The 13,881-nt window shown below is 43.5% G+C and overlaps 1 protein-coding gene across 5 annotated transcripts in view; it reads right to left on the bottom strand.

Moving 5' to 3' along the window:
- PDLIM5 (PDZ and LIM domain 5) overlaps nucleotides 1-13,881 on the bottom strand; it is a 403,074-nt gene that overhangs the window by 65,751 nt on the left and 323,442 nt on the right. For all 5 annotated transcript variants that reach the window (XM_030190704.1, XM_030190703.1, XM_030190705.1 and 2 more), the window contains 2 exons: nucleotides 11,918-12,092; nucleotides 2,536-2,716 (listed from right to left, as the gene is read on the bottom strand). In XM_030190704.1, the coding sequence (XP_030046564.1) occupies nucleotides 2,536-2,716; nucleotides 11,918-12,092 (356 nt within the window). The remainder of the gene's footprint in view (nucleotides 1-2,535; nucleotides 2,717-11,917; nucleotides 12,093-13,881) is intronic.

Here is a 13,881-nt window from a genome sequence, read left to right as displayed (position 1 = left end):
TGAGGTCATATTTGGTACTCAGTGCATATTTCCACCATTTTATTTAGCCCGGAGATAGGACAGAAGCTGAAAGGACTCAAAGAAGATGACTCATGCTTTGTACAATGTATATGTTGCACAAAGTGGGATTCACTCTGTTGCTAGCATAGCCGCCGAGAGGGGGGGGCAGGGGGGACAAAAGTCCTCGGGCCCGGGCCTCTAAGGGGGGCCTGGCGCCGCAGTCCCATCCGCCCTCCGTCGTCAACCATCTGCCACCGGGCCGGGCCCCCTGAATTGAAATCACAGCGCCTCTCACCTCCATGTGAAAGCGCTGCAGGCAGCAGGGCAGCAGATCGCCTCCCTTTGGGCCTCCTTCCCTCCTTGTGTCCCGCCCTCGTCTGACGTAACTTCCGTGAGGGCAGGACACAAGGAGGGAAGGAGGGCCGAAGGGAGGCGATTTGCTGCCCTGCTGCCTGCAGCGCTTTCACACGGAGGTGAGAGGCGCTGTGATTTCAATGCAGGGGGCCTTGCCCGGTGGCGGATGGAGGGGGGTGGGTTGAGGGGGGAGCGGCGGCGACCTTGGGGAGGGGGGTGGAGGGAGAGAGCGGCGGCGTCCTTGGGGGGGGGGGGGGGGGGCTGGCAGGGGCAGGGCCCCGGGAGCGGCCTTGCCCCGGGCCCGGCCCAGTCTCTCGGCGGCCCTGGTTGCCAGGAGGGAAAGGCAGATGTGATACTGTGTGCTCTGAAAGGAGGCCCTGCATGCTAGTGAGCTACTGCTGACTCTTACTGCAGTGACATGTTGAGAGCAGAGTTCAAGCAGTGGTTACTTCCAACACACACTTGACTAGTCCGATATCACACTGGTTGAAAAACATTGGCCTAAAGGACAACTGAACTGCTGGGAGACAAACTGAAGCCAAGGGTATAAAGAGGAAAAATAAAATGCCAAAGAAGATCAAAGGGAAAAAGATAAAAATCAGGAAAGTTCAAAGATCAAGAGAGGAACAGAACACAAGGTCTTACTAAAAAAAGAAAAATAATAATTAAGAGGAGAAAGAAAATTTTAATTAATTTAAGAAGGTTTGAACAGTTTTATACTCAACTTGGTATCAGTCTCAGGCTATTACAACTTGAACACAATTCCCAAATATACTTCTGATATATCAAAGGACTAAAAGCAGCTTGTTAAAATTCATGAAGTTGGAAATTTCCTCGTTCTTCACAAAGTGCTTTCTTCCCATTAGTTCAATGAGAACAAGGGTTCCAAATCTGTCTACCAAAAGTCTTGTAACCTTAAACTAAGGCATAGAATGGTGTAATTCTGGCATTACAAAATTAACTAAGCTGTGGTAAAAAGTGGCCTTGTGTACCCTTACACGGCTTTTTCCCCACATGCTAAGGCTATTTTTACTGCAGGCATACAATGGCTGATATATATTTTTTTAATATTAATGACCATGCGCTAATGTTGTCATTCATGTGCAGCCATTAAATAAAAGTCACCATGTGACCACTTACCACCACCTGTTTTATAGGTGGTAAGAGCTCTCACTGTATTCCTGCACTAACCAATCAGCATGTGCTAATGTAGATGAGCTGATTAGCACAAGAATGCCCACCAGGGGCGGACTGACCATTCGGGCAATCAGGCAGTTCAAGGGCACAGAGGCTCTGTCTGGATGCCCAGCGCGCACCGCTGGTGACTTATGGGCTCATTTTCAAAGCACTTAGACTTACAAAGTTCCATACGCCTCTTAGTGGGGGGGAACACATGTTCTCAGCAAGTGGGGGGGGGGGGGGCATGTTCTTTCCTGCCCAGCCTGCTGGGCTGCCACTATTCCCCCCCTCCCACCGCATTTTAAAAATGGCAGCCGAGATTCCCTGCAGAAGTCTCATGAGACTGTCAAGATCCACGAGACTACTGAGAGAAGTCTCGGCCACCATTCTGAAAACACGGTGGCACCAGCAGGCGGGGGAATAGAGGTAGCACAGCGGGCAGGAAAGAACATGCCCCCCCCCCCACAAAGGCCACCAGACTACCAGGACCCATCAGGTAGGACCGGGGCAATGGGGGCATCGGCTGCGGCAGCAGGAACGGTGTCGGGCAGCGGCTGGGGAGGGGGCCCAGACCACCCTCAGTCCGCCCCTGATGCCCACTGTCTGCCCACTGACATACCCCCTCAAAAACATTTTTTTTTGGCATGCAGCTAGTATGCACATTTGGCAGTTACCATAAGATACCTGAGCGCATGCCATGATATGTGATTTTAAGCTACATTAGGCATGTTAGCACCTAATGCAGCTCTGTGAAAGGCCCCCTTAGAATCTCCAACAATTCCACCCCTTTGAAAGGCAAGTGGCATTTACAGAAGGGGGTGGGGCGGGGGAGAATATGAGAGGTGCAGATCAGAAAAAGAGCATTAGTGGGTCTTAAGAACGATATTATGGAATCTTGGGGGTTAAAATAAATATAAAGCAAACATTTCAGTACAGAAAGACTAGAGCTGGCATTTGCAGGTACATATTTTTTGATTACTGAATATATTTAAAGTGACTTACACCTAGGATTTTTCTCTGGCAACGGGCACATTGTGGAGCAAAAAATTTCTCATAGCAAAGTTCACAATAGAAGTCGCCTTTCTCTTCTACAAATCCAGTTTCAGCCATACTGCTTTTGCAGTAGGCACAATTGAACTCCTCAGGATGCCAGGATTTTCCCAAAGCCAACAGAAAAGGTCCTCTGTTAAAATAAAATAAATAAATAAATAAAGTCTACCGTAGAAATAAAATTATACAGGTAGAACAATTACACTCCATATAGCTTTTGAAAGGTAATCCAATGTAGTACTTTCTCAGGAATAAAAGTCTAAGCCAAGCAGGTCCTATTTTCAAAAGTTCTACAACATAACCACAAAATACAAAATGGGAAAACATTTTTCTAAATAGGGACTGCTCATGAAACACTTTCAGCATGCTTGCAGAATTCACACATTCACTGTCGCTCATAAGACTGAAGTCTGAGTGGTGGAGTAGCCTAATGGTTAAAATCCCACTACAGCAACTTCTGACTCTGAACAAGTCACATAACCCTCCACTACCCCTGGTACAAAATAAGTCCCTGTATATAATATATAAACTGCTTTGATTGTAACCACAAAAAGGTGGTATATCAAATCCCATCCCCTTTCCTTATCTGTAACTACCAAGTGAAATTTTGCAATATGATGCTATTTAGAAGAGAGAAGACAAAATCCATCTGCTTAAAATTAATGAGGTGAAGAACCTGATACTTGAGCGCCCGTTTGATATTCTTGAGAATTAGAATTACTAGGTACTCTGAGAAGGCTTTGAGAATCCATTGCTACTTTGAATCCACTGTTTAGGCCCACGGTCCTCCTTGTGCAGTGTGTGGGTTGAATATATATAAGTATTGCCACACTGAGACAGACCAAAAGGTCCATCAAGCCCAGTATCCTGTTTCTAACAGTGGCCAATCCAGGTTACAAATATCTGGCAAGATCCCAGAAAAGCGCAATACATTTTATGATGCTTATCCCAGAATTAAGCAGTAGATTTTCCCAAGTCAATTTAATAATGGTCTATGCACTTTTCCTTTAGGAAGCCGTCCAGACCCTTTTTAAACCCCACTAAGCTAACAGCCTTTACCACGTTCTCTGGCAACGAATTCCAGAGTTTAATTACACGTTGAGTGAAGAAAGATTTTCTCCGATTCGTATTAAATTTACTACTTTGTAGCATCATCACATGCCCCCTAGTCCTAGTATTTTTGGAAAGAGTAAACAAACAATTCACATCTACCTGTTCCACTCCACTTTTATAGACCTCTATCATATCTCCCTTCAGCCGTCTCTTCTGAGTCTAGGCTCTGGCATAGACCCAGAGCCTAGAGTCAGAACATAGCCAGGCCTCTTCCTGAGTTCCCACTCCATCTCTCTCATTACCTGGAGCTTTCACACTGCAATCACTATCTGGAGACTGGTCACCTGTGTTCTGCCCCTCCCCATCCCTGGCTTTTGTTAGACCTTGGAGTGGGGCTGGTTTGGGTAGTGCTTTGTCCCTCCCTCCTCCAAGTCCTGAGAGAGGTCTTTAGGTCTGGATATATATGTAAAATCTCACATCAAACAGGTTTTGAATATTTCATTTACTCTTGTTAGGTTTTATCTTGTTAAACTATGGTTTGAGACGTCCTGCTTTTGGCTTAACAATTTTGCAGATGTGATAACAAAAATTAACACTTTTCTTAGACAGTAGGATGTGAAACATGTAAGAGGGTGTAAAGATTTTTGCAAATGCCATGGCCAACATGGTCAAACCTGTGGCCCCTGCTGAACAGACACAGAACTATACAACCAAAGAAGCCATCAGGAGAATCTCATTCTCTGTGCATCAGTAAGACAGACACAGCTCCACAAGATCCCACTGAACCTGCTAGCTTAGGATAGAATAAGAGAAACCAGGAAGATACATGCTTAATGGTTCAACAGTTCCTGTGGGGATTACCATTGAGCCATGTCACAGAGACATGGCTCAATGGTTCCCATGAATGGGATGCAAACATACCAGGCTATAATCTTTTTAGGAAGGATAGAGAGGGGCGTAAAGATGGAGGAGTAGCTCTGTATGTGAGAAATGATATCACAGCGACTGAAATGACAGGGAAGTGGGGAAAGGAAGAAGCAATATGGATCACCTTAAAAAGAGAGGATAGAACCTCTGTCCACGTGGGTGTTGTCTACAGACCCCCAACACAATTGGAGGAACTAGATAAAGATCTGATCACTGATATTCAAAAGTTGGGGACGAAAAGAGAGGTGCTGTTGTTGGGAGATTTCAATCTGCCAGATGTAGATTGGAAGGTTCCATCTGCAGAATCGGAAAGAAGTAGAGAGATCGTGGATGCTTTTCAAAGTGCTTTGCTCAGACAAATGGTGACGGAACCCACGAGGGAGGAAGCGACACTAGATCTGGTACTCACGAATGGGGATAGTGTGTCAAATGTTCGAGTGGGTGCCCACCTGGGCAGCAGTGACCATCAAACGGTTTGGTTTGATATGACGGCTGAAGAGGAGGGTGGCCACTCAAAACTGAAAGTCCTGGAGTTCAAGCGTGCTGACTTTAGTAAAATGGGGGAATACCTGAGGAAGGAGCTGATGGGCTGGGAGGACGTACGAGAAGTGGAAGGGCAGTGGTCCAGGCTGAAAGAAACTATTAATAGGGCCACAAACCTCTATGTAAGGAGAGTAAATAAAATCAAGAGAAAAAGGAAACCAATATGGTTCTCCAAGCAAGTGGCTGAGAAAATAAAGGCTAAAGAGCTGGCGTTCCAGAAATACAGAAAAACTAAAAAAGAGGAACATGGATGAAACTGAAGGAAGCCAAGAGAGAGATACGTCTGGCGAAAGCGCGTGCGGAAGAACAAATGGCTAGAAAGGTAAGGAGGGGTGACAAAAATTTCTTCAGGTATATTAGTGAAAGGAAAATGACTAAAAAGGGAATTGTAAGACTGAAAGATGCTGCGAACCGCTACGTAGAAAATGATGAAGAAAAGGCAAATTTGCTAAATAGATACTTTTGTTCTGTTTTCACAGAGGAAAATCCTGGAGAAGGACCAAGATGGACTGACAAAAGTACATGTGAGAGTGGAGTGGATTTAGCACCATTCACGGAAGAGAGTGTGTATGAACAACTAGGAAACCTAAAGGTGGACAAAGCCATGGGACCAGACGGGATCCATCCCAGGATATTGAGGGAGCTCAGAGAGGTTCTGGCGGGTCCTCTTAAAGTTTGTTTAATAAATCCTGGGAGAGGGGAGAGGGGAGAGGTTCCGTGCGATTGGAGAACGGCGGAGGTGGTCCCTCTTCACAAAAGTGGAGATAGGGAAGAAGCTGGAAACTACAGGCCGGTAAGCCTCACTTCGGTTATAGGAAAAGTAATGGAAGCGATGCTGAAGGACAGGATAGTGAAGTTCCTGGAAGCCAATAACTTGCAGGATCCGAAACAACATGGTTTTACCAAAGGGAAATCGTGTCAAATGAATCTCATTGAATTCTTTGACTGGGTGACTGGAGAATTGAATCAAGGACATGCTATGGACGTAATCTACTTAGATTTTAGCAAAGCTTTTGACACGGTTCCCCACAGGAGGCTCTTGAATAAACTGGACAGGCTGAAGATAGGACCTGAAGTGGTGAACTGGATTAGCAACTGGTTGACGGACAGAAACCAGAGGGTGGTGGTAAATGGAATTCGCTCGGAGTAGGGGAAGGTGAGTAGTGGAGTGCCTCAGGGATCGGTGCTGGGGCAGATTCTGTTCAATATATTTGTGAGTGACATTGCCGAAGGGTTAGAAGGTAAAGTTTGCCTTTTTGCGGACGATACTAAGATTTGCAACAGAGTGGACACCCCTGAGGGAGTGGAAAACATGAAAAAGGATCTGCGGAAATTAGAAGAATGGTCTAAGGTTTGGCAATTAAAATTCAATACGAAGAAATGCAAAGTGATGCACTTAGGGAGTAGAAATCCACGGGAGAAGTATGTGTTAGGCGGGGAGAGTCTGATAGTTACGGATGGGGAGAGGGATCTTGGAGTGATAGTATCTGAGGATCTGAAGGCAACGAAACAGTGTGACAAGGCGGTGGCCGTAGCCAGAAGGTTGCTAGGCTGTATAGAAAGGGGAGTGATCAGCAGAAGAAAAGAGGTTCTAATGCCCCTGTATAAGTCGTTGGTGAGGCCCCACCTGGAGTATTGTGTTCAGTTCTGGAGGTCGTACCTTGCTAAGGATGTAAAAAAAATGGAAGCGGTGCAAAGAAAAGCTATGAGAATGGTATGGGATTTACGTTACAAGACGTATGAGGAGAGACTTGCTGACCTGAACATGTATACCCTGGAGGAAAGGAGAAACAGGGGTGATATGATACAGACGTTCAAATATTTGAAAGGTATTAATCCGCAAACGAACCTTTTCCGGAGATGGGAAGGCGGTAGAACGAGAGGACATGATATGACAGTGAAGGGGGGCAGACTCAAGAAAAATGTCAGGAAGTACTTTTTCACGGAGAGAGTGGTAGATACTTGGAATGCCCTCCTGCAGGAGGTGGTGGAGATGAAAACAGTAGCGGAATTCAAGCATGCGTGGGATAAACATAAAGGAATCCTGTGTAGAAGGAATGGATCCTCAGAAGCTTAACCGAGATTGGGAGGCGGGGCTGGTGTTTGGATGATGGGGCTAGTGCTGGGCAAGACTTCTACAGTCTGTGTCTTCAGAAGCTTAGCCGAGATTGGGAGGCGGGGCTGGTGTTTGGATGGTGGGGCTAGTGCTGGGCAAGACTTCTACGGTCTGAGTTCTGAAAATGGCAGATACAAATCAAGGTAAGGTATACACAAGAAGTAGCACATATGAGTTTATCTTGTTGGGCAGACTAGATGGACCGTGCAGGTCTTTTTCTGCCGTCATCTACTATGTTACCCTGTGGATTCACTATTTCTCTGGTTCCTGTTCCTGACCTATGCCTAGTTTTACCCAGGGACCTCCTGCACCGTTCTACTTATTGGGTCTAAGCTCTCTGCAATGTGGCCGCCGGCAGCAGTCCCGCCCCGAGTGCGTGCCATTTCTGGGGGAAAAAGAAAACCCTCGGAAATAGTTTGTGTGGCGGTAACCCAGTGCTAATTGGGCATCGCCGTGCACTGCCCAGTTACTGCCGGGTTAGCGTGGGAGCCCTTACTGCCATCTCAATGGGTGGCAGTAAGGGCTCCCCGCCACATGGCCATGTGGTAAAAGTTTTCTTACCATGTGGTAATGTGTGTCTGGGGGCTTTCTTACCCGCTGCAGTAAAAAGGGCCCTGGCGTGCGGGAAAAACGGCCCTTGCTGCTTGCGTAGGGCCCTTTTTCCCCACAGCTTGGTAAAAGGACCCCAGGGTATTCTGCCTTTGTAGAGGGATGAGCACCCTCCTCCCAGGGGCAATAACTCCCTGATAGAAAAGCACCGGAGTTCATTTTTTTGTGAATTAAAACTTTTAGAAAATTCACACTACGGGGTGATATTCAGCGCTATTTTACTGGACAAGAGAGGCTCCTCCCTGGTTAAATAGTGCTGACTGGGTTGGAACATAATAGTTAGAAGCACTTAAACAGGTAGTGCCACTGAACATTATGTGCGACTGCTGCAGTATTACCTGGTGAGAATAGGGGCAGTTAGAAGATGAAGATGAAGCAGACCTGGAAGTTATCTGGAAACTACCTGTATCCCGTGCTGATGCCCAGATAAACCAGGTTCAGTAGAATCTCACAAAAATCGGTCCTATATCTGGTTTGTTATCCAGGTACAGATACCGAATATCAGCAGTACCCAGATAATTTTAAGGAGCAGCCAAAGACCCAGATATTCAGTACCAATACCTGGATATGGCCCAGTGAATTTAGAACAATGCTGCCTGCTGCAGGCTGAATATTGCCTGGTATGTTACTTAATCTGCCTGGTACACCGCAACATCCAGATTCCTTCTTATTGAGAAACATTTTAATGTTCCACGCTCAGCCATATTTTAAATATACACTTGCAGTTAAATATCACTCCCTTTCCTTAGAAAGTAGCTAAAAATGTTGGGTCCAATGTTCAGCCCAGGATGGTAAGTAACTGGCAAACTACTCCCAGGCATGGGCTGAACTAGCCCTGGATATTCAAAATTCTAGGGCACGTGTGGCTCCTGGCACTGAAAATCTGGGTACGACAACCAACCCAGAAGTTAACCGGGTACTGGCCAATATTTTTTTTTTTTTGTTACATTTGTACCCCGCGCTTTCCCATTCATGGCAGGCTCTATGCGGAAGGCAATGGAGGATTAAGTGACTTGCCCAGAGTCACAAGGAGCTGCCTGTGCCGGGAATCAAACTCAGTTCCTCAGGACCAAAGTCCACCACCCTAACCACTAGGCCAGTTAACTCTAGTTAGGAAGGCTGTTTTGCTGTACTAACTTTTATGTAGTTACTTAGACAGTTAGTGGACTGAAAATGACCACTACCTGGCTAAATTTCCGCTCTGCTCTAAATTTACCCCTGGACTGCCCACAAACTAGCCAATTACACATAGGTAGTTGGAGAGAGTATTCAGCAGCAATATCCGGATAGAACTGCACAAGCTATTTAAAAGGCCAGGAACCTCTCCTGGCTGTTTACATCATTTTGAATAATCGACCCTGTCGTGGCCAAATGGGTGGCTGCATTTTGAATACTGTGGTTCTACTGCCCAATTATAAACTTCCTACTGCCATTTTGCTATTAATTCGTAGATGAACTGCAACCTTATGGCATCTTACAATGGTCGCGTTCTGAATTTACTGTAATTATGTTACAATACAATTTGTACATACTCTTTTTTGCAACAATTAATACTGTTTTGAAAATTAAAAATCAAAGTGCATTAATTTCAGAAACATATTTACAAATATTACTATGCTCTTTACAGACATGATCTAGAAAATAATTCTAATCATGAGCAGAAAACCAGGGGGATAGAGAGACTGTGTTCAATCATGGAGCGGAGGGTATAGGGAGGGCCTGTATGGGGTAATAAGAGGGAAAGGTATGGTGAAATACCAGTATTGAGGATAGGACTTTGAATGCAAATGTAAGGATCTTGTACTGAATATGATGAGACAGTGGCGATGAATCAAGAAAGGGGTGACATGAATGTGGTGAGGGGCGTGGGAAAGTAAACAGAAGAAACCTGGACTGACAGCAGTTTTCTTAGGAGAACGGCTGGGAGACAATAATAAATAATACCTGTAGTCCATTTTAGATAACACAAAATTGTAAAGAAGGGTGGCATATGTACCATTGTCTAAATATGCAGCAGAGTGCAATTCCTCATGCATCTACAGTGTTTTTTTTATATAAAGTGCTTTATAAATAAGCACTTTATATTAAAAAAAACACTGCAGATGTATGAGGAATCACACTCTGCTGCCTAACGATGAGTTCAACAAGCAGCACTGTTGTGTTAAATTCTGATTATCCCAGCAATTTCTATAACAGAGTATACATTTCAAAAAAAATTTGAACAATATGAATTAGAAAGGCATTATTTCTATTCAATAGTAGTTGGCCTTCTCTGTGGTTGTATCTTTTGTAAAATATCTTGTGCCTGGGACTTACTGTCAGTGTATATTGGCTATATAGTTGTCCCTGCATGTTTGAATTTTGATTGGTCCCTCCTATTTGATTGTCTAAATATGGGCACAATGAATGAATGAATGAGACAGAAATAAGATACCTGGGAGTTACAGGAGAACTGAGAATCCAGAAAGACACCAGGGTATTTTAGAGGGTCGACCAAAGCTAGTGGTGAATCATTAAGAGCGGGGACAGCTAAAGGATGGGAGAAATGGCTGGTGATCCAGGAGACCACAGGTTTTGAAAGTTTAGGATCAAGTGCTTAGCAAATAACCAATGTTCTATGGAGTCCAAACAGAACTGAAAAATGGTCAGGTAGGGATTGAGAAACAAGAAGAATGTCATTGGGGTACACATAAAACTTCATTGTGGACTCTTGAATAAGTGCTGCAAGTGAAATATACTAAAAAGAAGTGGTGACAGGATTGAGCCCTGAGGGACGCCACAGTTGAGGCAGTGAAGTTTAGAATCAGAAGTGGGGAGAGACTTTAAAAACCGGTTGGAAAGAAGAGGAGAACCACTTGAAAACAGACCTGAAATACCAACAGCAGAAAGTCTAGTCAATAAAAGTGAATGACTAACAAGGTCAAAAGCTGATCTGAGATCTATGAAGATGACTGGGTGAGCATTACTCCTATCAAGGGCTGAATAAAAATCATTGAGCAAAGAGGCAAGAATTGTTTTGTGGAATATCCTGGTAAAATCTGACTGATAAGGGTGGAGAATAGATGCTTCAATATGCTGGACCAACTGCTTGAAGACAACTGGAGATAGGTCTCTAATTATAGACAATGGAAGAGAGATTGGTATTAATCATGAATAAAGAAAATGGCAGAAGTCCATGAGAAGGAATCTTGATCCAGTCAGATGGTATGGGATCAAGAGAACAGGTTGCCCAAGAATGCTAATGACTTCTCGAATGAAGTTAATGATGGAAGAGTAAAATTTGACCATTCCAAGGAAAAACAGGGTGATAAAGGCTGGCTATTTGGGCTAGAAGGAGACACTGTTGGAGAAATAAATGCTCATAGTCATATCATTCTAGCTTACAGCACAATTAATTTATCTTCCATACATTGCTGTAATTTCTTTATGACCCCATTTATACTGATTGCTACTACAATGTTCTATTTTACACATTAATTTGCACAATGCAAAGTAGTAATCCTTTGCATTTTAAACTTGTTCTCTACAATTATTGTGATTTTTATACTTCTATCATATTGTGAGAATCTGACTTGATTAGTCTAGGCCAGAAATAGGCAACCATAGTCCTTCAATGGCACAAAAAAAAAAAAAACACTAAGGGGCCCTTTTACGAAGCCACGGTAGGCTGTACGCACATGTAGCGCGCACCCAAATGAGACTCACCCTCCTGGCGGTAATTTCAGATTTGTCGTGCGCCTATAACACGTGGATGAATTATTTCCTCCTATGTGCACCACTTCCGGCATTAATCGGCACTTGGCATGTGCTGACTGGTCACCGCATATGTAGCGTGTGAGCTTTTAGCACTAGATCAATGGGTGGCGTTAAGGGCTCAGGCCGGTTTTGGGTGCGTGCTGGTTTCATTTTTACCACAGGCCCTTTTCCCGTCCCGTTAAAAAAAAAAAGCCTTTTTTTGTAGCTGCGGTAAAAACTGGTCCGGCGCATGCCCAATACACGCACCTAGACTACCGCAGGCCACGTTTTACCGCAGCTTAGTAAAAGGGCCCCCTAAGAGAAAAGAAGGACATAGAAGCAGATACCAACCTAATGACCATATTACATTTGCCACACATTGGCGTACGTGTTCCAGCTGGGATATGCTCCGCCCTCTGAACCAGCGTGTCCCTTTCATTGAGTGATGGCTGTGGGACAGGCCTGTTGCTAGGCATCTTTGTCCCAGGTGAAGCGCTGCTGTTAAAGACCCTTGCAGTTACAGGTGCTAAAAAAGAGAAAATTAGGATATCAGTCTTGGAATGTTTATGCTGTGAAGATAAGTATAATACACCTTAAAATGTAGACATATTCCTTTATATAACATTCAAAGCATAGAGCTTATGACCTGGCTTTTCAAAGGTGCAGAATGATTGAGGGTGCCAGTTAGGGCTCTCCCCCAGTCTTTTTCAGTTTTTCTTTCTTTTCCCTTCTCTCTCTCTTTAGTCCCCTTGTGTGATTATTTTGCTTTCCCATTTTAAATGGAGTTCCTTTTCTTTTTCTAATTAGATTGTACATCGCTCTGCCCAGTCAGTTAGAACAGTCTAGCAAACAAGTATAAATAAACTATAAACCTATAAACTATTTCAAAACCTGGACGTGCCTCACAAATCAGCTAAAAAAACAAAACAAAAACTACTTTCCTTCAATTACAAGTTTAGCAATTATTAAAACTATGTATTTAAATCTGGGTTTCCAAGTCCGAGAGACTCCATAATCGGGTTTTCAGAATATCCACAACGAAGACGTATGAAGCCGATTTGCATACACTGGAGGCTCAGTATATGCAAATTCATTTCATGCATAGTTATTGTAGATATCCTGAAAACTTGAAATGCTTGGGGAGATGGGGGAGGGGTCCCCGAGGACAGGTTTGAGAAGCCCTGATTTAAACTCAATCATGTCATTTTCCAGTTTAAAAAAGAGACTTCCTTTATAAAAATGTATATATTGCTTATTTTGGACAACCTGCCATTCAAAGTGGTTTACTCTGAAAACCATAACAAAATACAATGACCTCAGAAATGGAACATAAAATCACCATTAAATAACAAACATAACAAATATACTTTAATGGCTGGTGCACTTACTTCAGATGCAAACTAAAATGTTTGCTTCTGTCAGCAACTCCTATTACTGCTCATGTTCAAAGCCTGTGTTAAATGTAACCCATTTTTGTGTGTGTTAGCAACTCCTGAAGCATTTTCAAATACCCTGTGCTGCTGACTCTGAGCTTAGGTAAGTCTTTCTCACCCATGCTCGACATCCAGCTTTGACTAATAATTATGATCGCACGATTACTGCAACCCCTTCTCCCCCCCCCCCCAACACACACACACTATGAAAGCCCTCAAACAGTTTGTAGCAGAAATGCCTCTCATGTTATCTTCTTCAGATGGAGCTGTGTATATTACATTTTAAAACAGATTATTAAAATCCTATGTAGCTTAAAGATGCTATATAAATCTAAATTACAAAAATCCACAAAAAACACTTTTTGTAGAATTTCATAGTTCATTTAACTACATGAATTCTTAAAGAGAACACTTTACGTATCAGATGTATTTGTGAATTATATTCAGTGAGACTGGGAAATAACACTAGAATCAAGTTCTACAATATAAAGCATTCATATCTATTTTAAAGATTTTGGAGGGTGAAAACTGGACAATGTTATGCAAAAACCTTTCCATACAGTAAAATGACAATTAAGGGAACTTCGAAGCACTTCTAAACCTCCACTCAAAGGCATTATGCACGTGCACTTTATAAACCTTCAATCCGTTGTGTTTTCAAATCACAAAACCATAGAAGTGCACCTCTGACTAATAAAATCCCATTCTGCCCAGTTTATAATTCAACATCAGGTTGTGTTTATGTTTCTGGACACATCTTAACATATGCAAAGCAGTAAAGAGCAGATATGTTTCATTCAATATTAGGACTAACAAAAGGCAAAATCCTTAAAGATCAGTTTGCACAGTTTTAAAATAGTGTATTTTCCAAGGCTTTGATTT

Source organism: Microcaecilia unicolor, chromosome 2 (genome assembly GCF_901765095.1).
Source record: "Microcaecilia unicolor chromosome 2, aMicUni1.1, whole genome shotgun sequence".
Taxonomy (NCBI): domain Eukaryota; kingdom Metazoa; phylum Chordata; class Amphibia; order Gymnophiona; family Siphonopidae; genus Microcaecilia; species Microcaecilia unicolor.
The sequence above is the reverse complement of the archived record's forward strand: the minus strand, read 5'-3'. Positions and strand labels throughout refer to the sequence as shown.